This window comes from Fundulus heteroclitus, chromosome 15 (genome assembly GCF_011125445.2).
Source record: "Fundulus heteroclitus isolate FHET01 chromosome 15, MU-UCD_Fhet_4.1, whole genome shotgun sequence".
NCBI lineage: Eukaryota > Metazoa > Chordata > Actinopteri > Cyprinodontiformes > Fundulidae > Fundulus > Fundulus heteroclitus.
The window spans coordinates 14,415,877-14,443,517 of record NC_046375.1 but is presented as its reverse complement, the minus strand read 5'-3'; the positions used below and the strand labels follow the sequence as shown (position 1 = coordinate 14,443,517).

The window sequence follows — 27,641 nt, the reverse complement described above, 5'->3', positions numbered from 1 at the left end:
CCAAAATAACAAAAGGTGTTCAACAAGATAAAGATATCTGGAGTCACTTTATCGCTCTTCTCTTGCAACAAGATGCTCCATGGGGCTGAAAGATCAACCTGTCATCAAATTTCTGTTGAATGATTGGATAAATTTGCTCTTGATGGATGTTTTGACACCATTCTTCCATCATGGTAATGATTTTAGGCATGGGTCAATGAGAGGCAACTCCTACATAGTAAAAGGTCTCTGGTTCTTCGCTGTTGCCATGGCACAGGACTCATTGGGGCTTGCACTTCTTTTCTGGACCTTCCTCCTGCCACTTCATGCCTAACGCCAGTCTTTGTGTTCCTCATTTCTCTGAGTTCTTTACAGTTGTGCATCACATCTGAGAAACACTAATGTGCATGCTTCACTCTTAATCAAGATCAGCACTGGCTGACTCTCATTAAGGGACCTTCCAGGTACCTGCCTGACTTTCTTGGGCACCCTAAAGCTTACTGTGCATCAGCTGATTACTCCACCGAGGGTCTTAATGATTTGAGAACTGTGTGATTACTGAGCAGCAATATCCTTGCCTTTGTGGAGATAAAGCAGTGATGACACCGCGTTACCTTGGAAGCAATCACGTTCTGCACAAGAAACAACTTCAACCGACACTCCCTGAATACAGCAATCATGAGAAAGCCGCTGTGCCGGAATATGGTGCTTTTTTTCAAAACACATGAGGATCATGTGCTGACTGAGGACATAAACTACCTTTGTGCTCATTTAAAAGATCCAGGTCTTTAAACTAAACTGAATTTATGTAGCAGTAAAACTCTTTTCAGAGGCTCCTCAGCTTCAGCTTTAATTACCAAGCTTTTATGGTTAGCTTACCACCCTACGCCATAGCTGTCTCCCCTAACAGGTTATTCAGATGAATTTATTAATATTTACCATCAAACACGTTTCCTTTTCCAAAGACCCATAAAAACACACATGAATGTCATTTAAAAGTTTGTCATTTCAGATATACCTTTATTGCATGCTAAAAGCACGACCCTGCGCGTTTGTGTGCAAGCGCTCGTGCACACAAGCCGCAAGAAGGGCGCTCACTGATCGACGTTTTTGACCCGCAGCACCACGGGGACCGAAGTGCACGGGATCATTCCCAGTTCTGTGATGACCAGATCCACGAAATCAGGAGGCGTCACGTCATACACTAGGTTCAGCAGACCCAGGGAGGGCTCCTGCTGCCAGTTCTCCAGCTGGGTCCGCCCCTTACGGGTCACGATGAGGTCATCGGGGTCATCTGGGGGAAAAAAAAAAAGCGATGAAGATGAGCCAGCGGACATCTGAACGTCCAGAAGAGTTAGAAAGCAGAAAGCTTTGGCATACCTAGCTCATTGGATACGAACGAGTCCGTCTGAACCCTCTCGCAGAACTTGTAGGTCTCACAACAAACCAGCACAGGCACGTTAAAGGCTTTGGCCACTAGAGCTATCTGTGAAGTTCCCACTCGAGACATAACGTAACCATTAGCCAGGAGGGCATGAGCGCCAAGGAACACCTTCGATACCTAAATAAAAAAAATAAATAGTAATTAAGAGCTTATATATGAATCTTTTGGCATCTCTGAATTTAACACACGACATTAAAGTGTAATTTACTTCCCGATTACCTCTGGAAGGATGTAGGATACAGCTGAGATAAGGACATAGGTGCAGCTGATGCCTCTCTGTACCAGCCGCCTCAGGGCCTCCCGGCCCTCTAGCCGAGGCCGACTGTCTACTACAATGACGCGAAACTTCCTGCTTTTCTCAAAGGCCTCACAGAGGATGTGGTTGACCAGGGAAGAACTGGCAGAAGCAGGGAACAGAAAGTGTTTTAAAGAAGTCTGAGTGGTGGGAATACCTTATTTAATCCAATAAACAAAGCAGTGCTTAGTAACAAACATAATATTGTAAAGCTGAAAGAAAAGCCTCACCATCCATAAATGAGGATGACATCTCCATCACTGATCTTTTCTATGGAGGACTCCGCTATAGCTTTAGCAGCAAGAATGATCTTTTCTTTGATGTACCACTCGATGCAGTGGAGCAGTTTGCTTTTTGCCTAAAAGGGAAAGCATAGTGCAACGATTACAAATCAAAACTGCGGCTACGTTTGTTGACCCACCACCCCAGTCTCAAAGCAGCCTCTACAAGTGTTTCCTTACAGCATTGCTCTGGATTTAGCTTCTACTAGCTCCACAACTAACTGTTCCTACTGGGGAAAAAAAAAAAAAAACATCCCCCATAGGCGATGGTGTGTTCAGGGGGATGGCCAGAGTTTATTTTTTGGCATTTCGACTGCTGGAACATTTTCTAGGAAATATTTACTTCCCTACACATCCCAGACGAAAACTAGATCATCAGGGTAAAAAAAAAAACGGATCTAAGAAATCACCCTGGTAGGAAGTAGTAGTTTTTTTTTTACTTTGAAGCTATAGTTGGTAACCCTGTTCAGAAACGTTGTTATATTAGGTGAAATGATCCTGCCATCTGGAAAGTATTTAATACATTATATATTTACAAACAGGAGGTAAAGAAAATGGCAGGGATTAGTCAGAGTCTTGGTCCTGCTCTCACCCCCCTCTGTCCCTTGAGTTCTGGCGGTAATCACCTTATCTATTGGTTGCCCCACATGCCAATCATTGACACTACGGTAACACCAGTGTGCCAGCTTGTTCCTTGTTAGTTTCCACTTGCTGGCAACGCAAGCGCACTTTTAGTGTCTAAGTATCCGGTTAGCTTAGGTATTAGCTGTTCATTGTAGCCGTATGCTTTCAACATGGCTGAGAGTCGCAAGAAGTGAACCATATTCAAGTTTATAAGAAGAAGAGGAAGGACTCAGTAGAAATAAATAAGACCGGAGTGGATTTGGGAATAATTATAATAATCCCCCTGAAGAGCAGGTAAAATGGTCTTGCGTATGTGCAGTTATTCAAAAAGGGACACTGTTTTTTTTTAACTTACATTTCCGGAACTAAATTGCCGGCTCTACTTTTAACCAGACACGTTTGGATAGTTTTGTGTAGGGAGCAGACTCAGACTTTGGAACAGTTCAATAATTTTTAGCATATTTCAGTAATTTAAACTTATCCTACATCTCAAATTTTTTGTTAACTGTAACAGTGATAAGTTTAAAATTATTGGTATCGGCTTTAACCGTCTGTTAACGAAGACTTTAAAATCATTCAGTCAAAATAATATTTTCTTGGGTCATAAATAAACACAATGGCCATGGATCAAACTAAGTTGACTGCTGCATGTAGCTGTGATTCCGTCGACTTCACATGTGAATTTTGAGCGAACCTTTAAAATATGCGACTCAAAGACGTGTTTTCATCTACTGGTTTATAGTGAATTGACCAGGCGACGCTCAGCGTATTGTCGCCATACGTTGATGTTAGCTGTAATAAACAGGAAGTAGATGTTGCTAACTAGCACAGACCACAGATCAGTAGTGGAGTGAGGTTCTAATGAATGTGCTGATGAGAAATGCTCGCGTCTTTTCATAGGTCCAAACGCACAGGTTGTTGCTGCCAAACTTGTTTTCAAGTGTTACGGGAATATTTGAGAAAACATCGGCAGCAGAAACAGCTGATCAGTCATCTGAGGTAAACGTTCGCTACTTCAGAACTAATTCAACAAATGTATTTCAATCTCCTCTTTAGCCTCTTTAGCGCATTTACTGTTTTTGAAAAGGACAAAAACCACTTCAAGCGAGCGTAAAAACCTTTGCGAAATTTAGCGAGTTAATTTGATTTTTGCCGTTTCCATCAAACTTTTCCAATGCGATATTTTAAAATGCGCATTGAAAAAGGTTGACAGAAACAGAACTTGTGACTGGTTAATGCTCCTTTGTAACATGTCTCTAATGCTTTAACCTTTTAAAACTTACAAACTTCCTCTGACTTTGAAGTCAATAAAACTTTACTTCCATTCCAATTATCACAGGTTTTATGGCTATAACTGATTGCCAAACAGAGCTTGAAGAAATCAGTTTTAAACTCGTTAGATTCACACCTTTCTATTGGCCGTAATATGGCTCTTTAAAACTATAAACAATGAATTGGCCACAGTAGTTGTGCTCTGACTTTTAATGATGAAAATCACGTGTTTTTGCAACACAAGCCTCTCTGCTGCACTCGGCGGCTAAAGAAGCACCACTGCTGACATGATGGCCGTGTACTGCGCCTAAAGAGGAAAGTTGTAACGAGCCAAAGTGTGAAATAGTTCAATACTTTTGCAAGGCATTGAACTGAGCTAATCTGCAGGGCTACTTTTTATTTTTGAACACAAACCTCTTCTTCCTTGCACTGACTGGGAATGTTGGAGATCTCCTTCTTGATGTATTTGATTGCGTTCCCCATGCTGGCTGATAGAGGGCGACACTGATTCAAAAAACTGAATAAAAAGGCAAATGGTGTATTTTAGACTAAAAAAAACTTGTATTTGTAAAAATGTATTAATAATTTTGGTTTAAAGACAGGTTGGACAGGTACCTAATATATGGTTTGAGTCTGTTGACCAAGTCTCTGGACAGCTCTTCATTTGGAGGCGTCGTGTAGTCCCTTATTACCTGCAGAGGGAAGAAAACCGTTTAAACAAATTCCTCATTTATCAGCGACAAGACATTTAATTTTCTTTAGAACTATGAAGAAAATAAAGTGAGACCATTCAAGGTTAAGAATATCCTTCACATATAAACCCATGTAAAGAGCTGTATCGTCATAAAAATGCATAAGATATTAAAAAAACAGTTTTAATAACTTATTTAAACAGAGAGATAAAAGAAAAGTATGGAAACAAAAAACAATTTCCAAATTCAATTTATCACTTAAAAAATAACCAAATCAGTTTATACACTGTCCATCTACAAGATTTTCTCTACTGTTGCACCAGTTCAAAGTGTAGGTTACAGCGCCATCTAGTGGCTCTTCATATATCCCCGCCTTCAGACAAAGAAAGTAATAACATTGAGACTTTACATATAGTGACTTACAAAACCATCCCTTTTAAATTGTTTTGTCATATTTAAAACCACAAATCTTTATTTTACTGGGATTGTATGTTATAGACAAGCACAAAGTCGTGCATAATTGTCAAGTGAAGGAAAAGAGTAACATTTCAGTTCAAAATGTTTACAAATAAAAACCTGAGAAGTTTGCATTTTATTTGTATTCAGCTTCTCTTGCTCTGAGACCCCCCAAATAAAATCTAGTGCTGCTATTTACCTGCAGAAGCAACTTGGCTCACCTGTGTAATCTAGTTTCGGTATAAAAATCTACAGCTTCAATCTATTCACAAATTATACCAGATCAAAGCATTTTTATGCGGAGGTAAAACGGCCCAGTCAAAGTCCAGGGCACAAATTCTTCAGAAGCTATTCCAGAACTTAAACACTTTTGTTTAATATTTTTGAGCTTCAGCTATTTTCCAAAGAAAAGGGAAACATTTCAGCCTCCAGATGTGCAAAGCTGGTAGAGAGATGCCCATAAGACCTGCCACTATAATTTCAGCTGAAGATGGTTTAAGAAAAAAATTGGATGTATGCTGCTTTTTAAGATTTTTATCTGTAGAACATTTTGAAAACCAACGTTTCATTTTCTTCTTCTTTCACAATTAGGTGCTACTTTGTGTTTGCTTGTAATATAAAATCCAAATAAAATAAAATAAAATTTGTAGTTGTAAAGTGACAAAATTCAAAGGGTGAGAATTCTTCTGCAGTACACTGCAGATAAACTTCTAGTTTTAGTCTTTTACTAGCAACAAGAATTTTATGTCCCTCTAACTTTAGAAAAGGGAGAAATGGGAGGGATGGATGCAGCTTTCTTGATTACAAGTAATTAAAATCAAAGATCAAAACTTATATAGGTCTGTCACATTATGTTGCTTCTGATAAATCATTAGAAATGTTGCACTGCACCGCTTTTTACTTGTGTATGAGCCCTAAACATGCAAGAGAAAGAAGATCAGGAGCATAAAGGAATGAAAGTGAATCGCTTTTTTGGATCAGCACCTGTCTGAAGGCATGCAGCAGGGCAACCGAGCGAGCATTGGACCCAGCCACGATGCCCTGGGAATACTGGAGGCCCAGCCGGACAATAGCGGGATGAATCACCGTTGAAGGAATGCTGCAAACAGCAAAAAAACACATTTAAGAATTACTAAAAAGACTGAAGGTGGTCACAATGGCCTACGAACTGTTTTTTTTTTGGTTGCATACTGAATAAACGCTGCATGAACAAGGTTAAATAAGCTGGTGCTGAGCTCACCTGAGTTGCTGTGTTAGTGGGGCTTTGCGACTGTACTGGTGGAGATGTGAAAACAGGCTGACTTTGTAGCCGTAGTCTAAGCGTAGTGGAATCTGAAACCAGGATGTCAAAAAATTAATTAAAAAATAAAAACCTATAGACCACTAGAAAACAAAAGACGGCAAAAGACACAGTTGATTTTTCTGCCACTCTCCGAACACAATTACACATGCCAAACAGATTTAATAGGAGAGCGCGTCCTGAAAAGCAAGAAGCTCAGAGTTTTAAGTGAGCACAGCAACACAAAAGTATCTAAATCTAAATAGCCACATCCAGTCGGCGCACACTACTGTTAAAGAGAAAAAAATAAAAAAATAAAAAATACAAATTGTCAACAGCAAACGTTTTAAAGAGTCTGAACTCGACGGCTTATACCTTTTTAGCAGAATTTTGCCCTGGGGTCTGGAAAAAAACGTTCATACCATGACATGCAGATCTAACTGTTTAGACCTACTCCGAAAACAATTCAAAACAATTAGTCATATTCCTAGAATGTAATAATAAAACTAATATTCTCACATGTAATTAAAGATACATTCACATAATACTGTTACTTGCTGTCTGTACCTGATAACTGCACTAAGGACAGAGAGCCTTGCAAGACTAATCACATCCCCTTTACACTTTTTACATTTTGTCAGGTTACAGCCACAAATTTTAATGCATTTTATTCTGAATTCATGTGACCGACCAACGCAAAGTAGAACATTATTATTTAGCACATTGCTTTAAAATTTTAAAAATCTTTTTACAAAACAAAAAATCTGAAAAGTCTAGAGGAAATTGCTATTCAGTCCCCTTTACTTTAGTACCCCTACATAAATTCCAGTGCTATCAACTTCCTCTACAAGTCTCTAAATAGAGTTCATCTGTGTATAATTTACTCATTTCATTAATAGAGCCGTTCTGTGAAGGCCTCTGAGGTATGTTGCAGAATTAGTGAACAAACCGCATCATAAAGACCAGACAGGTCATGTATAGAGTTCTGGAGAAGTTTAAAGCAGGGTTGTGTCATGAAATAATCGACAGCTTTAAACATTTTATGGAACAATTTAATCATTCATCTGAAAATGGGAAAGAGAATGACCAACTACAACATGGTGATCTAACTGAACTAAGTGGCAACTGACTAGGCAAGGACAGCAATCATAAGAGAATCTGCCAAAAAGCGCCTTGTAGCTGTGGAGGAGCTGCAGAAATCCACAGCTCCTGTGGGAAAATCTGCCTACAGGACGGCTACTAGTAGTCCATTCAATAAATCTGGTCCTGACCCAAAAAAAAAAAAAAAAAGATTATCAGGAAGAAAGCAGTTATTAAAAGAATAAAGTTTGTCACAAGCCAAGTCGCAGACACGGTTAACACATGGAGGAGCGGACAATGAGGTGTATTTTGGGCTAATCGTAAGATGCTACGTTTAGAGGAACACCAACACTGTACACCCTGACGGTACAACATGGCTTAGAACCCATCATGTTTTGGGGAACCTTTTTCTTTTGGAAAAGACAGGGAAAGCTGGTCATGGTTGATGGGAAAATGGATGGAGATAAATACCGGGCAATCCTCGAAGAAATTCTGTTACATGACTTGGGGTGGGGGTGAAGGTTCACCTTTCTGGAGGACAATAACAGTAAACATACAACCAGAGCTGCAAAGGCATGGTTTAGATAAAAATCATATTTAAAGTCCTTTTGAATCCATTTAGGAAAACTGGGACACTTGAATAGTTATGTTTTGCATCCGATGCCTGCCACGCTGTTCACATCTTCATTTGTGAACCATGTATCAATTTTATTTTAATTCACAACAAGGCACTACTTTGCGTCGGTCTACCGTATAAAATTTTTAATAACAGAGATTTAGTTTGTGGTTGTAAGGCGACATATGAGAAAGGTCCTAGGTGTATGAGTAGTTTCACAAGGCCATGTTCTTCAGGTTTTTTTTTTTTTTTTTTACTTAAAACAAGTAACCCATCTGACCTGTTGCCTTTCCAGCTTCTTGGCCAGTTTCTTTAAAACATCTGGATTGTCCACCTGGATGTGTTCTGGGAGTCTTTTTACCACTGGAAACACAGAGAGACATTTTCTACTCACGTCGCCACGATGAGCCAGTTTGGTTTAAGGTGTTGCTTATTGATTTCCGCTTGCGCGTATAAAACGTTACCTGGCTGCAGCTCACTCGCGGGCGCTTTCGGTTTGCCCGCGGCACCTGGCTGTCCCGGATCTCCCTTCTTGCCCTGCTTGCTGGCCCTCTCGGCCTCTTGCCGCGCTCGCCGTTCAGCTTTCAGCTCGGCTTTACTCTTGGCGGGCTTGTCTGCCGGGGCCGGAGCTGGGGCGGGAGCCTCTGAGGCAGGCACGGGAACTGGAGCAGGCACTGCTGAAGGAGCTTGAAAAAAAAAAAAGCAGAAACACGTCCTGGGATAGATGCTCGGTCACCGTGGCCGCTTGAGAGTTGATGCCCTGCAGGCAAAACATCCCAGCAGAGGTTTTACCTTTCTGAGCTGCCGACTGCGCTGAAGGCTGTGGTGCTGAGGCAGCAGAGCTGACACCCTGCTTCTCTCTCCCGCTCTCCTGCGAAGCCCTGTCATCTTTTTTCTCTTTGTTTTTCTTCTGCTGTTTCTTCTCCTTCCTCAGTCGTTGCTTCTCCTCTTTGGTCAGCTCTTTGCCTTCACTCTGAACAGTCAAGAGAACATCGCGTCACGATCGCTACCATAACCCACGCCGGCATCAAGTGACCACGGCGAACTGACCTTTGCACGCTCGATGCCACCCGTCTTTTCAAATCCATCTGCAAAGAACGACAACATGATGACTTCAGCACCGCTAGGATGAGCCTGCTGGCACTCACTCGTTACCAGCGATGAAAAGTATAACACTTAGTTTCGCTACTTTACAGCGTGCCGACATGAGTTACAGGAGAGATTCTCGTACATAATACCTGCATCGCATCGATACAAAAAAAAAAAACTGTATTAAAAACCAGCAGGATACTACTCCAATAAATGATGCAACCCCGCTACAACGTCTGCTGTGAAACTATACCGTCCATGCTAACGTTAGCAACACCCGCGTCCGAAATAATAACTCTGCTACAAGAGAGGAAACTCCCCCTCCCCAACACTAGGACAACAGCTACATTCTTCCTCCAAGTAACAAATGGTTAAAAGAAACAAAAACAGCGGCAAAGTGATAAAAAGCGCAGCTGTTACACATTCCCAAACTCACCTGTCACTCCACTGTCGGCCATCTTTACGATACGGGCTTCTCTTCTTCTTCTGCTGCTGCTACTGTAGCATCAACAACCGTCTTCAGGTCACACCGCCCTCTACTGGTATGCCCCAACTCCTCTTTGATTAGACAACATCTTCGTTTCTTATTTCTTATTTCTATCATTTTACTGCAATGTTCGCTTTTCTGTAGTTTGATTAAGACTAGGCCTTCGCTCCTATTGGCCTATACAGCAATACCGTTCATACGTTCAGGAATTAAAAAATAAAGAAAAGAGAAATGTGGGGGGAAAGCAATCACAAAATAAAAAGTTGTCAATATAAAACCAAAGAATAAAAAACGTGTAATAATCAGAAAATACATTTTAATAAGTATGAAAATGGAAAAAAGAAAGAAAGAAAGAAAGAAATGAAGAATTTTTAGGAAAAAATTAAAAGAAGGAAAATGTTTAATTTCCTAATTTTCCATAATGTTCACACAACTAAGTCCAGAAATCACCTAATTTCTTGCAGTAAAAGCAAAGTATCCACCGTAAATGCTCTCTTTTTCAGTCACAATTTAATTTCTTTAATTAAAGAGACACAAAAAATAAAATAAAATAAAAATCAATTCGTGTTTCCATGTTGAAATTACACAAGCATTTAGCTAAATGTTGCAACTAGTAGTACTGGTTTTGATGAGCTTGTTCAGTTGTGTGTGTTTTTTAACAGTCTGAAGCAGTTTTTATTTTCAATTAACCTGCAGATATACATTGTTTTAATTAAATATATGTATTAATTTGGAAGTTTTTTTTATAAATATGCCATGAATGATGGCTGCACAATAACGCTACAATTGTTAGTGCTGCTGCCTGGCAGCAAGAAGGTCCTGAATTCAACTCTCATGCAGGGTTCTTCTTTTTTCTTGATGCATGTGTGTGTTTTATACTGATTTTCGTTCGCGACAGTACACAGAAAAACGTGCATGTTAGGTCTACTGGCTGTTTTAAATTACACATAGGTGGTTGGGTAAATGCTTTTTGTTTATTTGTTTGTTTTAGTCCTGTAACATTAATGTGAATGACCTGTGACCTGTCCAGATTGAAGACCCCATTATGCCCGCTACTTGATAATTTAAACAATTTGAGCAAAGTCACCAAATAAATCAAGAGTGCTAAAAACTATAAGACAAATTACAAAAAAAAAAGAAAAAAAAAAAAAAGAATTGTGTCAAATTAAAGGGCTTCACTTTATGATTTCAAGGCTTTTATTCAGTATTTATATACTTTGGTCCTTCCATTTTATTCTCTCATAGACAATTTTAATACTCTTTAATCTATGTGAGGGTAATTACTACTACATGGAATGAAGGGCATCCATCCAAAACTTTCCATCCATCCATCCATCCATCCATCCATCCATCCATCCATCCATCCATCCATCCATCCATCCATCCATCCATCCATCCATCCATCCATCCATCCATCCATCCATCCATCCATCACTGATAGGGCAATGTAAAGGTGCTGTAATGGACTGTCTACAGATGTGTCACAGGGCCAGACCCAATTATTCCCACCTTGATTTTTTTAGCTTTTACTTTGGTGGATTAAATTCTGCAGTCACTTTAGATAAATTGCAACCTTTCTTTATGGCAAAATTTTATACAGCTGCTGGAACAATGAAAGCATTTCTTAATTATATTGATTAAAACACTTTGTTTATTCGTATGCCGTGATGCTGTGTACCTGTCCACTCTTTAATAGTTGTTGCTTTAGACTTAGGACATGGATATCATACTTAAGCTTCAATCTCAAATACATTAACAGAACAACAGGGATAAATAATGATGCAAGAATCAAGTTTTGCTTTTAATTACAATTACCCACCAGAATTTCTCAACGTTTGGACAATTTATTTCAACAGAGACCACGCAGCCTGATTGGCTCGATACACATTATAAGCAAACATCATTGGTTGCTCTCCATGGTACTGATTTCTCTCTTGTTCTGCTAGTGTTAAAGTATAAACATGTACAAACATTTACAGCTTCTGTGTGGCAATGGTTAACTTTTATAGAACAATAAAGACTTCCTGCCTTAGAAATGCAAGGGTATTTACAGCAGATATCAGTGCATTGGCTCTAAGGGATATTTTCTATTTCAAACAACTATCACTATAACTATAAAAGAATAATCACATATTTGCTTATTTGAAAATGAACAGAATATATCCAAAGGTGCAGACATCAAAGTTCTACAGTGTTAGTGGTCGTTTATTTGTTTCTTAAGAACAAACAGCTACAGTTAAATAACCAAAATCAAGCGGCAGAAAAAGTCAACCCTTGAGTAGCCAGTAATATATAATGTTGTTACATGTTGTCAGACTACCACGTCCAGATCTAGCAGAACCGTGTCTCCAGTTTCCCGCCGACAGAATTCACGACGCAGTAGCTGGTTGAAGGGGACCAAACCTCACTGAAACACCTGACTTGGTTCCGTTTGACCAGCCACAGCAAGGCGTGTTGCTTCGGCTGCAAGAGGCAGAGTGAGAGAGAGGCAGAAAGAGGGTCAAAGACAGAGAGAGAGAATAAGAGAGGGAGAGAGGGGAAAGAAAAGATGGAACAGGAGGTCCTCTTCGGCGTTACCTGATGAAACACAGAGTAAAATAAGGTTATTAATGATTCACAACATGGAGTGTCACTGTGTTACCAAGCAGATCGTTCCTATTTTGAGGTTTGGGAACCCTGGCAGCTGGTGACATCTCCTTTCCTACCTCCAAACCCAGCCCTGGTAGGGCGAACTTTCAACCTCAGTGACAGCTCCACATCCCTCCCTCCCCTTGTCCTTTTTTAACTTCTGCGGTTGCTATAATGGGTGACAGCTGCGGCCGGTCAATCCTCCTCGGCTGTCAGCAGTTGGGGCAGGGCAGGAATTTTTTTTTTCAAGTTGTGTCCCTGAGACCCCCTATCACTGGGCCGGGGAGTAATGCAAACCATACACATGCCTGAGCTGAAGGAGAGGGAAGCAGGCCTTTCACCTGTTGCCCTTCCCACATGCTCATGGGGAGTCATGAGACAAATCCAAGCTACAAATAATAAGAAAAAATAAAAATAAGAAAAAAAAAACATAAATTCTTCTTTCCTGTGCTCTCGATGCTCAGGTCCCCCTTGAAACCACACACTTCCTTACATTCCATAAGTGTGTATTAATATGGGGATATAAGGAAGCATGTCCTCGCAAGGGGAAACAACTGGATTCAATGCTCTCCGGGACACAAAGACACCCTTTCATACCCGCAGAGGAAGAGCAGCGGCAACAACTGTCTAAATGATGGGTAGCTGTGACAGAGGGAGGAGAATGGCAGCACATGAACATTTGAAAAGCAAAAATTATGGAGAAGTGGAAATTTCATCCTGTGAGGAGTTCTGAGTCGCTCAAAGAATTGAACAATAAACATGTTTTTTAAAATGCTGTCAGAAAACACACACACACACACACATATATGTATGTATATATATATATATATATATATATATATATATATATATATATATATATATATGATATGCATATTATATATGATATGCATATTTTATATGCTTCTGTTAATCAACCAACCCGAGATAGAAGCCACACCAACTCTTCTTCAGATTAACCTTATGGCCTCAGGCTAACCCCGCTTTTTGTGTACTGTCTGCAGGTTAAATGCTATTGAGGAAATGCAGATTCTTTAAAATTATTAGAGATTAGAGACACATCTCGGAGTCACCGACTTTTCCTGACTCTTTCCTGTGTCGCACCTCGATTTCCCCCTCAGCTGTCGGAGGTGTCAAGCTCTGCCGTGGTGTGTTGCTGCCTTACTGAAGCCAACGGCTGGTCTAACACCTGATTTTTGTCACACCTTTCTTTAAAAGAAACAATTCACCCAAGGAGAGTAACAATCACTGCTTGAGTATGTTCAGACAACTCTGTCAAAAAAAGAAAAAATAATAGAAGCAGGCAAAATAGCTTAAACCTGAACCAACCTTAGCTGATGTTCCTGAAGCGTCCCTTTTCCTTCTATACATTCAACTCATCTCTTGGTTCCAGCTCTCTTTGTGATCATCAGCTCTCCTCAGTATTTGGCCCGGTGGATTGTGCCCACTGCAGGCCATGCAGACCGGCCTTTTCTAGACCCACCAGGAGCGGCCCCCCTCCAATGCGACTTCCCACCTGTTGGTGTCCTTTAGGGAGCCCCGGGCCTCTCCTGCGCCTCCTGTCCGGCCCAATCAGGGCCCTGACAGGGAGGGGGGAGCCAGCCCTGTGAAGTCACACCTCTCAGCTGTTCACACTGGGCTCGAGATACCCTACACCCCTCTGCCTGTTCCTCTGTTCAGCCCCCACCCCCTCCAGCTCACATCCAGCCTCACCATGCCTCTATTTTACAGAGGATGTCAATGGCTCCCTTAAAAAAAAAAAAAAAGAGGGCGGAGAAACAAGAGAGCAACTGCAAGTGGGTCGGGTTCTGGTTGGGTTTTGGTGGCACTTTTGGAGTCACAGCTAAAGACAAGGTTGTAGTTTCTTCTGGGCTCCAGTGAGGCAGAAAAAAAAGAGCCACTTGTCCTGGTGTCCTGGTTTTGGGATAGCGATGCTACAAGAAAAGGCTAATTATGTCTGTGTTTATAACTTAAAGGAATATGTAAGAAGTGAAAGTTAGTGTGGTCTTGCAGCATCAAAGATATCAATAAACGCTCCTGAGGTTTGAGAATGAGAAGCCTGCCAGCACAACACCTATAAAGAACTCACAAACCTAGACATTGTTCTAATTGTGTCATGATATAATAATGAATTGTAATGTAATTTTTGTGTTTCTGGGAATTTTATATGAACCAGGAGAGGTTCTCTGAACACCAATTTACTTTCTACCCACAGATTCTGGGTTTAATGTGGGCATCAACTGCAGCCGAGTCAGTCTAACACATGATTGTCCTCTGATCTAAACCATTCCATTGTTGCCCTAAAGGTGTATTTAGGACCGCTGTCCTTTGCTGAAAGGTGAATCTTTGCTCCAGCCTCAAGTCTTTTCCATCCCTTGATGGGTTTTCTCTCAGGATTGCCTTGAATTTAGCTCCATTCATCTGACGACAGAACCTGGCAGGCTTCCCCAGCCCTGCCGAGTAAAATAATCCACACAGCATGATGCTGCCACCATCGCGCTTCGTTGTGTGAATGGTGTTTTTCCTAACATGGCTTGTGGGATAATGAAATGTGATTTCTTAAGGCTTTACAGTAACAATAGCTTTCTTCTCGCTACTATTCTATAAAAGCCACAGTTGCACAACTCCCACCTGAGCTCTGGATCGTTGAAACTCCTCCAGAATCATTATAGACCTCTAGGCTTTTGCAGTGATTAACGTTGTACTTGCCAAGCCTTTCAATTTACGTGAAGGGACATACATTGGTAGGTTTGCATCTATACCATATTTTCACTGATTATCTCCGAAAAACCTTCGACAAGGCCTTCGCAGAACACCTAGGTTTATACTGAGATTGCATTACACACAGATCAGCTCCAATCACTGATGAGGTGACTCCTAAGACAAACGGTCCTCTTTGTTTTTATTCAGAGGTATCAGAGAAAAAAAATGGGGGTATGAATGCAAACGAATGGCACAACAAACCACAAAAAAGTGCGCGAAGAGTGAAAATATAATTTCTGTGCATCCGTTCAGCAGCATCTGCACGATCATACGACGATAACCGGCCATGTAGAGCTAAATGGGCTGAGTGCAGGGGTTCATTTTCCTCTTCAGCAAGCACAAGCCACTTCACTAAGGTCAACACCTGTGTTCTAAAATCAGCAGCAGGGTTGGGTGCGACAGGAACCCGGACCTCATTCACAGAAAGCTCGGGGCTCAGCGAGGGGGGCTTATATTGAAACCCAACGCTCTTGCTATTTTCAAGGCACTCGCCGTCCACAAATAGAAGCTTCACCTCATCTTCGCAGCTCCCCGTTACTTTTTCTTTTTATGCCACAGGATGTTGTCTAATTCTGACGGTTGTTCGACATTTCCGTGGCGCAGGGCCAGGGAGCGTCAACCAATGCGATGTTTCCACCGATGCCAGGCCATGTGCAGAGTGCTCTCCTCGCTGCTTTTATTATCCGGGTGCCTGGGAATATCAGTTGGCTCCTGTTGTTGAGTGGTATCGGTAAAGACACAGACCACAGTCCTCGTGTTGATCTTATTGGGGACAGCTGATCAGTTTCAATATGGGCTCACAGGCCTTGCATTGAGGCATCTGTTTCCCCTTTATCACGTGTCATCCTTCATGCTTAAGAGCTCACCTTACGCCGTTACACAGTTCTTTTTCGCCATCTGTACTCCCAGATTTATTACTTATTTAGCTCTGGTGATCGTCTCCCACTCAAACAATTAAACCAACTTGGGATGCAGACATCACCTCCCTTCATTCTCACTGCGGATTGGGGCAGCGGGGTTTATTTTTAACCTGTGTTCACATGCCGGGGCCCCCATTTGCTAATCACTTTGTTCCCCTTCTGTCATGCCCGTCCGCCCCTCTGCCAACGTCCCGTCGCCTCTGGGGAGGTCACAACAAACTTTTCTTGGCATGAGGAAATAATGTCCCCCGAGGACGGCAGGTAGGAGTGAAACAGATTTGTATCGGAGCGGTTTGTTCATTTGCACTGGTATAAATAAACTGGCAGCTGACAGCTTGGATGCCCGGGATTAACTCTGTTTTTCTCACAGAAAACTCCAAAAGGAGAAAAAAAGGCCTATCTTTGAATAAGAGAATAAGGTTTTAACATTGCGAAACAAAAAAGGTCTGTGTCTAAAAGTAAGAAGGAAAGCCGTGTTTCATGGATTAAAACGCGTTGGAGGGAAACATTGAACCCAAAGTGAAAGTGAGCCGGGCGACCCTAATGAAGATAAAACAGCAATGTGCTGCTGACTCATTACGTGGTCTGCTATTAATGCCCCGCTCTTGTCCTTCCCCTGGCGCACCAGTTGCCCGGCCTGAGGTTGAAACAGCTGTCGAAGGCAGCACAGTCCCCGCGTGGCGAGGCAGAAAGGTCAAAGGTCAGCAGCATTTATGCCGACAGAAAGAACAGGTGATGGAGAGGTGAGGCGAGCCTACGTCAGGAGGCTCGCATAGGCGGGACAAAGGGAATTCTGTAGGAAGATTTTTTTTTTTTTTTATGGATGAGATCCATGGACAGATCCCTGAATGTGATCCTGATGGGCCACAGATCTGAGAAGTCAGAGTTCTTTCACCAGGATCGCAACATATATATTTCACCCAAAAAATGCAAAGCAGACTAAGAGATGGAGTTGGAGAAAAGTCTAAACATATTTTGTAAGTGCAGCCCTGGCCGTTTTATGGTATTGCTTAATTCATTTTTAGGTAAATAACACACAATTGAAACTCAACTCTTTATTCAACCACCTTTTTTTTTTTTTTTTTTACCAAATCTGTAAGTTTATAAAACAAAACAAAAAAAGAACATGTGCTTTCTGAACTCTTTGACGCTTGGTGAAGGAGCGTTCCTGGGTCAGTGTTTGTGATTGGTTGGGAGGACATAATGACTGTAGTATTAACCTACGTGATTGGCTAGAATGAAAAAGGAAGGAAAACTGTTCTTCTATTGAACTTTTTACTGTACCTTCTTTTTTCTATTGAACCACACATCTATCAATCAATATATACTGTTATTATTATTATTATTATTATTATTTACTGTTATTGAATTATCATCCAGCCCTAACAAAGACAGTAAAAAGCTCAGAATCAAGGCCAAAAATGCTACATCTTATTTTATGTTACATAAAAAAAGGCTTAACAATTCAAGCTGCAAAAAGAAGTGTCTTCTTATGTCAAATGTAATCAAAACACAAATATAATCCAATAAACAAAAAAACTAAATTATATATGGTTAATCACAGTTAATCACAAAAAGATAATTCCTTTCTTTGATCTGAAACATTGCTGTCTCTCAAACAAGCAAACGGAAGAGTCTTCTCAGTGAAAACACCTTTTTATTGCATTGTAGGCAAGGTCACCAGGGAGACCTGCAGGAGTAGGTTTTACTGGATGGTAGATTTCACCTCGATCATCCATCCATCCATCCAGCCATCCATCCATCCATGAGAAAACTAAAAACGTCCATCTGCCTAGCAACATTCTCCAGCTCATTCTGGGGGACCCCAAGGCGTTCCCAGGCTGGATGGGATATATAGTCCCTCCAGCAAGTTCTGGGTCTTCTCTGGGTCTCCTGCCAGTGGGACACACCGATGATACGACACAAAATGATTTCTTTACACATCAAGTGATTGCAAATTGACAGGGAAATACAGTATAATACGTTATATTGTCACACATGGGTATAACCTGAAACAAACAGAGAAAAAATGACATAAATACTAAATAACGGACACAAAATAAATATCTTATTAACGTTATAAATAAATGTGACATTCAGGCTGAGGCTTGCTTTTAAAGAGGCTCCCTGACCAGGATTTAGCATGCCACTAAAACCATGGAAAGTGTTAAAGCAGGAAACACATTACTGACTTTTCTCACCAGCTACACAATTAAAAAGCCTTCAAAGGCCTCTGACTGTCCCACCGGGGTCCACGATGTCCTGAATGACTCGGCTGTAAAAGGTCACGGGGTGACAGGTGAGCTCCACCGGTGTACAACACAGTTTCCGGGTCACACTAGAGCAAAAGTTGTATTCCAGGAGTCAAATGAACTCTGACTGAACTGTGACACAAATGCTATTCTTAAAGTTAGCATGCTGACATTTCTTCCGGTACATTTTACAAAAGAGCAAATAAACACATAATTGAGCAAAACATTTGTTTATTTGTTGATGGTCTCAGGATCCCTTACAGTTTTATAGTATAAATCTAGACTCATTGCCTAATTAACTAGAGGCATTGGTTCAACTGTTGTTTACACAAATAACGAAAATCAGCCAATCACACGGTACACATTCAATAGATTTCAGACTAATTGTTTCCAAGACTTTATGAGAATCAGCATCAACAATTGCTACGTGGTTTGAGTATTTAAGAAGCTGCTCATCTGTTTGCACATAATGGTCTGAAAAACGTGAAAATACGCAGCAAACAGCAGTTAGGTGGAAATAAATTAGCCTCGTTGATGCCAGATATCAGAGGACAATGGGTTCACCGGTTTGACAGGAAAAGGTTACTGTGGCTTTTTACAGCCTACGGTTATGGAATACCATGTCTGAATGGACAACACATGCAACCTTCAAGCAGACGGGCTACAACAGCAGAAGACCACAGTTCATGTCTTTCCTCTCAGTTGAGAACGGGAAACTGTTACATTTCCCACAGGTTCCCTGTAATTGAAAGTATTTTTTGGTCTAACGTAACGTAAATTGTTAACCTGACGTTTTATTTTTTTCAAAGCAACCAAAAAGATTTTCTTTTTTTAAAATCCAAAGTTTCTTCACAATTACCCTTATGAAACTTTAATGGGTTTTTAAAGTACTATGAAGACTTGACTGTGGAGCGAGGAAAGATGCAGTATACCTTACAGCTGTCAACAAGATTGGTAGCATCTGAACATCCTTTGTTCAAAACACAGGAGAGGATATGGAAAATATTTTACACCGGATGTGAGAAATGCTTCAGTCCCTGATCTTGGGCAACAAACTATTTGCTGAAGCCTCACTGACAACGGTCCTGGTGACAAAAAAGAAGTTAAATTCATGAAAGGAAATTAGGGAGAAAAGACTGAGCTGAGCCAAAAATACTAAATAGCCGTGCTTGGAATTTAAAACAAAACACTTAGATTTTATTAATATCTATAGAGCTTTATGTCATTGACACAAAGTTGTATGGATAATCATGTGTGTAAATGAAGAGCACACGTTTTCTTTTCCTCCCTTTCAGGCTCTGTGGTGGCTTCGTGTGCAATGTTTTCACAGGACCGTTTTCTGTGGGACACTGTTGAAAGAACGACCAGAATTTTGACATCCATGTGCCGGTGGGGGTTGTGAGTCAGGCAGTTGCCCCGACGCCCATTAAACAGGAACGACAACTGTAGGAGCCAACAGCAGCAGCAGCGACACAGAGGTAAAACAGATGAGCTGTACTGTGGTCAGAGAGCACAAGCTGAGCTGAATCAGTGGAGGAACTGCTGTCCCAACAAGAAAATGCCTTTTCACGAAGCCTCTTGTTCTTTTAGTTAAATTAACAGACATTAATTTCTCTTTCTCTCTCTCTCTCTCTCTTTTTACGTGTTCTTCTGTGCTTTATATTTGATCTTCTTTAACATAAAATTTGGAAGTTATGATTTAGCTTCATTGTGGTTGAGCGTGTCAAATACTGAAATCTCTGAAAAACAAATATCCAAGTGTTTTAATGTACCTGTTATGTGCCGACATGCAAAAAGAGTAAACATGCAAGGTTTTTTAACACATAAAATTGGTAACACTTGCACACTGAATCAAATTAGGTCAGTTTGTGTCAAAACATTTAGCCACGCGGCCCAAAACGATCATGTTGCCAGCATTTGGGTGGGGGCCAAATATAAGCATCCTTTTGTGATAAAAAATTTAAAACAAAAGTCTGGTGGACTTTCCAAGAAAAAAGTATGTATTGTTTTCTTTTGCTCAACTCTGATCTAAAACATTTAGCCAAATCAACACAGAAAGGATTTACTAGACATAAAACCGACCTTCTTCTCAGTCTCCATGCTCAATAAAAGCAGTATAAAACCTGTGGGGGGCGCTGATGAAAGTAGATCATCAGAGTTTATCCAGGTTGACATAGAGTGAAGTGTTAAACATCCTCTGTTTGCTTCAACTGTGTCAAAGGTTATAGGAAAAATACCAAGTACTGTCCTTTTGGCAAAACGGCACTATACAAAACATTAACAGTCATAGAGATAACAATTGTAATGTTATTAATTTTATTTAATGAAATCATTTTCAGGATGAATTAATATTCTCAAATTAATATTTGTATTTAACTAAATGTATCAATGTGAGGTTTTGCTACTGGAATCAAAGATAAACGCTGTTGTATGCTCATTTGTTGTCTACATCTGTTCCTGTTATCAGTTCAATAAAAGAGCAAAAGCGGCATTTTCAAATTCCACATCAAGTGGATTTATAATTTTTTTATTTTATTTTTTTTTTTTTACATTTTATGAAAGACTATAATTGTCATATTAAAACAAGGTCCTTATGATCCATACAAGTATATGTACAGAAAAGTGTCCTCTTTAACCCCAACAGTCCCCCTTCTCTTTGCCTCTCCACACACCACATGAAGGTGACAGCTGGGGATTCACCCCAAAGTCACATGACACATGACACGGGCAGGTGGGAGAAACCTATGCTGGGACCCCCCGCCCCATTTCTTCCTTCTGCACACACACATAAACGCACACGCACTTGACCGCACACTCTCTGCTTTTCAGGGTGTGGCCGTTTTGCATTGCTGGCATGTGTTTGTAACTCACACGGTCTGCTCTACCACAGACAAAAATCTCTGCAGCTCCAGTTCCTGCTTGTTGTTAATGTGCCTCAATGGCTCCCTGTAGACTTTCAGCCGCTTAGATGCTCGAAGGGAAAATACTTTGGACAAAGCAATCAAATAAGACACACACTTTTCTACCAAATCTGTCATTTGGGGGAAAAGTCACTTTTTTGGCCACTTTCATATTAGATCGTTACCATAAAAATACAAAGCATATGCAAAAAAATAAAGTACACAATCTTAACAGCTGTTCGATATGTTGACAGCTTGTAACAGAAAGCTATGTAGCAGACCAATGACTCTGCTTCAAATGCTGTTTGTCGAAATTGGTGACAATTTTTTTGTTGTCCATTTCTGTTCTAAATTTGCATTTATTGTGAAAGGCCAGAAATATTTATTCAGGGAAACTTCACGTGTCACAAAACGCCGTCATAAACAGATTTGGTCAATTATTATGGGAGGGACTATTTACATCAGTGCCTTACAAACAATTTGCTGCAGTAACAGGTATATTGTTATTATATTATAGTAAAGGTATATTGCTTGCAGACTTGTGTAAAAGGCAGCCTGAGAGTGTACCAGCAGCACAGGAAGGCAAACGAGTAATCAGAAATTTAACTGAGAATTATGAGAAAGGGTTATTCCGATTTAAAATATAGGTGCTTTTACTATTTTTTGAGTGTTCATGTAGGAATTTAACTATTTCAAAATAATTTCACGCTACCAAATGTATTTCATTTTGCGACGGCGGAACATTACTTTGCAGGGTTCCGTTTCAGGGGGGATTGTTTTTACGAGCGGAACTGTCAGGAATGGGGTTCCGTTTAACTCCTGATAATATTTTTTTAAATAATAATTTGTTATTTAAAGTTAACGCATATTTAAAACGTATATTTATCGATTAACCCATAGTTACATTATTTTGAATAAAACGGCGACTAGTCCAGCCGTTAAAACCGTTAGAGGTGGATCGGTTTTGCTCCACATCGACAGCAAAGGTCGGTGCCACCCAAAAAAACCCGAACTATTGCTTTAAGAAATAACATTGTTATGCTGATAAATGTTTATTTTTCTTATGCACGTTAATTTTAAGACCTCACTGAACATTTTTTGTATGTATTTGACTTAATACTGCATGTTATGTGGCACTTTTCTACCGGTTGCTTCTAATATTTAACGGACGCAGCAGGCTTATTTTCAGTACGTTTCCTCTGGTTAGACCATGTTACAGACCGCTGGCCGCCTGTCCAAAGCGCTGCAGCTCACCCTGGCGGTCATCAAGCCCGATGCTGTGGCTCATCCTTTAATATCGGAGGTAAGCTGCTCTAAACGTTGTGCTTTTTGCACATTCAGAAACTACGGTGGCCCAGACGATTCAACTCATTACAAAAGCCACAGCACAGTACACAACTGTTGTACTTTGATTACGCAGGGTCTTAGTTGTCTTTTACCTTCAGTGAAACGGGATTACACTTTTTCAGGTGTGTCAAATGGGAACATATTGGTCCTTCTTCTGTCACTGGTTGGCTGCTCTTAAAATAACTCAAATGCTAGGGATAGTAAGAAAAATTGACATGGAAACTTACACTGCACTCTTTAGTGCACTGCACCTTTTTGGTCTATTTGATTTAATGTGTGGTGTTTTTTAAAAAATGTGTTTAGTGGTGGTGTTCAGCCCCCCCTAATTCGATACCCCTCAGTAAAACCCAGAGCAACCACTCGCTTTCAGAAGTCACCTTATTATTAAATGGAGTCCACACATCTGGAATATAATCTAAATATAAGCACAGCTCAGATGTTTGGTAAAGACCGTTGGTGAACAAACCATGTCTGGAAGAACAAGTAACACAGCAGACAAGTCAGCAAGCGCTTCTGTAAACCGATGACTCCACCAACAGTGGCAGGCTGGGGAAGGAGAGCATTAATCATAGAAGCATTCAAGGCACCAAAAGTACCTCTGGATGAGCAGCTGGGCTCTATAGTGGGCGTTTTTGTTGACAATCGTGTATGCACAAGGTGTCAAAATTGAACTTTTTATATCTGGATGCCAAATGTCATGAGAAGGGGGAAACTAGCACTGCACATTGCCCGTAACGCGCTAACCGCACGGGAAAACATGGTGGTGGCGGCGTCATGTCGTGGTAATCATAGACATATATAAAGAGTAGACCCCGCATCGACCGCTCTCGCCTATAGGCGCTGACGAGATTTAGGGGCGCCATCTTGGGGCGGTCGACAACTCCGCTCAGTCTAATGTGTTAACCAGGTGCAGAATCAATTTTAATCAACTATAACTCGTTTAATGTTAAACTAATGTTCACATTTGTTTTGCTTAAAACTTTAAAACTATAGCTATTATAACAAATGGTCCAGTGCGTTTAAATAATCTTAGTGGGGTTAAAAGTAATAGAATATTCTGACATGATGTATGTATGTTTCAAAACACAGCCATGCACACATTTTTTATAATTTTTTTATTGCTATATAAACAAACACATTTGTACATGTACATATACGTCCCAAAAAGAACCCGTGATGGGCGAAATCTGTAAAGTAGTAACCTTTATTTATTTTTTTACAATTATTATATACAATGAAATACACTATAGTATATTGAAACCATAGAACAAAACCTTTTTACCGGCCCAAGCATTTGTTTAACAAATGAAAGTACTATATAAACGTTGTTTTTATTATTTACAAATAAGCCGTAAAATAATAATTTTAATCAATACGAACTGAAGGCTTCAAATTGCGGAGATCAGCGCGGCCCACCGCGACCCGAGTCATTGGATTAGAATGGGAGAAAATGAAAAATGATTATTAAAAAAATACAAAGTACAGTAGGACAAATAGTGACTCGTGTGTATTTCACTGTTCTTTTGACTGAGGCGCTGCATCCGTGACTCCGCTCTGTAGCGTTTTTTTCTTCTAAAGCCCGCGGTGCAGGAGCGGGAGAAGAACACATTTTTATCGGTAGTTGTCACTCTTTTTTTTTTCTGGGCAAAAAGATTCTTATAAACCGACACGCCACCTGATGAGAACTGTAATGAACGGCTCATCAATGCAAGTCCGTGAAGCAGCGAGACCGTGAAAGGTGAACCGCAATATAGCGAGGGTTCACTATATATATATCTATATATATATCTATATATATATCTATATATATATATATATATATATATATATATATATATATATATATATATATATATATATATATATATATATATATATATATATATATATATGCTGTTTATTCACTAATGTCTAACAACAACTTTGTATCTCCTAGTATTAGAAAACTTACATTCTGATCAAAAATATAAACAATGTCTTTTCATCTTGCTTGTGAAAAGTTATCCCTCGAGCCCTGACATAAATAGTCCCTCGATTTAAACAAAATGAGCCGCACAGTGCTGAGGCATCATTAGTGTGTCAGCTTGAATCAGCAGGATTAGGTATCAAGTCGACCGCCCCAAGGTGGCGCCCGTAATTCCTGCGCAGCGACAGTCAATGCGGGGTCTACTCTTATATTATGTCTATGGTGGTAATGCTCTCCATCAGCAGGGACGGGGAAGCTAATCAGAGCAGCTGGGAAGATGGATGAACGATCATGGGAGCAAACCGGTTGACTTGACTCCTCCCAGCAGGATGATGTCCCTGAACATACAGCCAGAGCTACAATCAAATGGTTTGGATCAAGGCGTTTTCATGTGAAAGAGTGGCCCAGTCCAATTCCAGAGCCAAATCCAATTGAGGATCTGTGGCAATACTTAAAAATGCTTTTTTCCCTCTCCTTCCGTCTGATTGATCTCTGGCTTTGTTGCAAACAAGAATGAGGAAAAAAAAAACAACTACAGCTGTGATTGAGGTTCTACAAACAGCTGCAATGTCTCCAGACATTTTGCTGTAGAAGGCAAAAATAAAACAATATTTTTTTCTGAATTGTTTTTATGCTTTTCCTTCAGGCTCTTCACCAGACAATCCTGGAGAACAACTTCGTAATTGTCCGACGCAAAGACCTGGTGTGGAGAAGGCAGGATTCCGAGAGGTTTTACGCTGAGCATTCAGGTGTGGGCAGTGTTTATCATAAATGAGCGCGTTGTTATTCTAGTTTTTGCATGGGATCAAAATTAGCTTCTTGTTCTAAGCAGGTATGTCGCATGGATTATCCAGGTTAAAACAACTGAATTGTTCCACATTCCCCTTTTTTTGGGATTTAAAATTAACTTCATAAGAAGTAAATGTGTTCACATACTATGTTTGATTCTCAGAGCGATTCTTCTATCAAAGACTTGTCGAGTTCATGTCAAGGTGAGCCTAACCTGATGCCACAACAGTATGTATATTAAAAAAATATAATATGATAAGGAGCAGAAACATTTTTCCTGAACATATAATTCATGGTTGTGATGTAGAAATGCTCTCAGTATTTACCTGGAAAAGAGGAGCTTTGTTGGTTTAACATTGCACCTCTGAAGCCATCGTCTAAGATGTACCGTATTCACAATAGTGCCGCATGCAGCGAGCTCAGGCTGGGTCTGAAAGCATTTGTAATTACATTTTACTCCACGCTTGGCATTGAAAGAATAGTTTTTATGCAGATACGTGAGATTTGAAGGAGATTTCAGGCTTTCTTTTTTTTCTCTCCACATCATGATTAGTAAAGTTTTGAATAATTTCGCCCGCAGCGGTCCAATGAGAGCCTACATTTTAGCCAAAGAGGATGCGATACTTCAGTGGAGGGACCTGATGGGACCAACCAAAGTGTTCCGAGCCAGATACACATCCCCTGCCTGCATCAGGGCTCGCTTTGGTCTCACAGACACCAGGAACACAACTCATGGCTCAGGTCAGAAAGGTTCTGGGCGCTCACTCACAACGTTTTTAGACCCTGTGGGATCTCAAACATCAAATTTTGGAATATATCTAACTTGTTTTCTTATTAGACCATTAGAGAAAAAAAACATGCAAAAATTATATATTACCATTTCCCTTTTTTATGTACTTTATGTACGAAGTCTAATCACTTCTTTATGTCACAAACTTGGTGATTAAAGCTGATTCTGATCACTTTTCTTTTCCTCAGGCAACTTAACATGTTTCTAAAACATGTTAAGTTAATGTCAGTTGCTCTTCTGGTAGACAAATGAATTAATAAATAAACTGATAAACATATTTAGACGTCAGCCATTGCAGGTTTTGAGATGCAGTTCTGATACGTATGGACCGAACCACATACAGTTAGGGCCAGAAATATTTGGGCAGTGACACAGTCTTCATGATTTGAGCTCTGCATGCCACCATCTTGGATTTGAAGTGCAGACTTTAAGGTTTAATACAAGGGGTTGAACAAAAATATGCAATTATTTTTATACAAACGCTCCTCATTTCAGGGGCTCAAAAGTAGTTGGACAAATAAACATTACCCAAAGTTAAATGTTACTTTTCAGTATTTTGTTGAGGATCCTTTGCTTTGCTTTAAAAAAAAACTCTTGTATGAGAAAGAAGTTGTTAATCCAGTTAATATGTAGACACCATTTCCTGGCTTTATTTCATTCACTGAATGTGAATCAAATGTCCAAGATCCCCTTAATATGGGCTTCAACTGCAAGTTTGAGTTTTTCCAACACTAAAAATGTGAATTTTACTCAAAAAGTATAAAACGTTTAAAATAGTTTGAATGTTCTATTTTTTTTTAGATTCTCCAGAGTCGGCTCGGAGAGAAATCAGTTTCTTCTTCCCAGATTTCAGCATGGAGCAGTGGATGGAGAAGGAGGAGCCTTTGTTCAGATCAGGACAGATCCGGTATGACCATGAAGACCAGATCCACAAACCTGTACCACCAAGCTGACCCTGGAGGAGCTCAGCCCAGCAACTTCAGCTTGATTGGATGAGATTCTAGACTCTGTTGAGATGAGGGGAACCCCTGCTGAGTGAAAGTGCCAAACCGTTGTGATGAAAATAGAGGCAGCTGGGTTCATGTCACTGCTAAGCTTTATTTTGGCAGGGAAGTTTAATTAATAGTGACATTTAATTGATTATTCTTTGCTTAAGTTGTGAAATCTATTGTAAATGTAACTTCCTGTCCTGTCTTTACCCGATTTCCAGCATTCAGGATTAGAGGACTGAACTATTTCACTTATTACACATCAAATAACCCACATTTTCCTGGCTGTGACATCTCAGATGTTAAAAGTCTCTTTTTAAAATATCAGCTAGAGTTAAAACAGACTAATTGAACCCACTAATCAACAGGCATATTCATTGTAAAAGCCATCCTCTTTTTAGGAGTGTTTTTAGCTGTGAATAATGCTGAAAACGTGTTGAATATTTATTGAAAAATTGTGTAATATTTTTTACAGAGAAAAGTGCCTCAGAAATTGGAAATTTGGATCTTAGAACCAATGGCATAATTGTTATAATAACCAGTTAGCATTCCTAAAGAGTGACCCGTACTCTATATAGTGGCTGAGCATTTCCCTATTTTCCCCTTTGCTTCTCTCGTGTTTTGGTGTACAATTATTTGCAGATTATATTGCACTTCTATTTATTTTTTGCTGAGAAAGATTAAAACAGATACAATAAATATA

At 40.1% G+C, this 27,641-nt stretch overlaps 2 protein-coding genes and 1 long non-coding RNA gene across 10 annotated transcripts; 1 reads left to right on the top strand and 2 right to left on the bottom strand.

The window, feature by feature from the left end:
* Positions 1-970: 970 nt before the first annotated feature.
* Positions 971-9,860, bottom strand: eif2b4 (eukaryotic translation initiation factor 2B, subunit 4 delta). 3 transcript variants are annotated; one of them, XM_012880719.3, is made up of 14 exons: positions 9,544-9,860; positions 9,069-9,106; positions 8,811-8,991; positions 8,483-8,704; positions 8,299-8,381; positions 6,698-6,724; positions 6,284-6,375; positions 6,028-6,142; positions 4,511-4,587; positions 4,310-4,412; positions 1,949-2,076; positions 1,643-1,820; positions 1,360-1,540; positions 971-1,273 (listed from the first exon to the last, which is right to left on the bottom strand). In XM_012880719.3, the coding sequence occupies exons 1-14, from the start codon at positions 9,563-9,565 to the stop codon at positions 1,074-1,076; spliced, it is 1,647 nt and encodes a 548-aa protein (XP_012736173.2). In that variant the 5' UTR covers positions 9,566-9,860; the 3' UTR covers positions 971-1,073. The 3 variants fall into 3 exon arrangements, with proteins under 3 accessions (XP_012736173.2, XP_021163310.2, XP_012736174.2); XM_021307635.2 differs by lacking the exon at positions 9,544-9,860 and adding an exon at positions 9,468-9,531; XM_012880720.3 differs by lacking the exon at positions 6,698-6,724 and having other exon boundaries at positions 9,544-9,859.
* Positions 9,861-11,368: 1,508 nt separating this feature from the next.
* On the bottom strand, positions 11,369-13,916 carry LOC110366476. The gene is made up of 2 exons (XR_002426713.2): positions 13,552-13,916; positions 11,369-12,171 (listed from the first exon to the last, which is right to left on the bottom strand). It is a non-coding gene; the product is annotated as an uncharacterized LOC110366476 (long non-coding RNA).
* Positions 13,917-16,088: 2,172 nt separating this feature from the next.
* On the top strand, positions 16,089-27,641 carry nme6 (NME/NM23 nucleoside diphosphate kinase 6). 6 transcript variants are annotated; one of them, XM_036147471.1, is made up of 7 exons: positions 16,089-16,166; positions 19,453-19,635; positions 22,265-22,360; positions 25,017-25,119; positions 25,323-25,362; positions 25,740-25,900; positions 26,751-27,641. In XM_036147471.1, the coding sequence occupies exons 3-7, from the start codon at positions 22,268-22,270 to the stop codon at positions 26,900-26,902; spliced, it is 549 nt and encodes a 182-aa protein (XP_036003364.1). In that variant the 5' UTR covers positions 16,089-16,166; positions 19,453-19,635; positions 22,265-22,267; the 3' UTR covers positions 26,903-27,641. The 6 variants fall into 6 exon arrangements, with proteins under 6 accessions (XP_036003364.1, XP_036003365.1, XP_021163317.2 ...); XM_036147472.1 differs by lacking the exon at positions 16,089-16,166 and having other exon boundaries at positions 19,447-19,635; XM_021307642.2 differs by lacking the exons at positions 16,089-16,166; positions 19,453-19,635 and adding an exon at positions 21,625-21,647.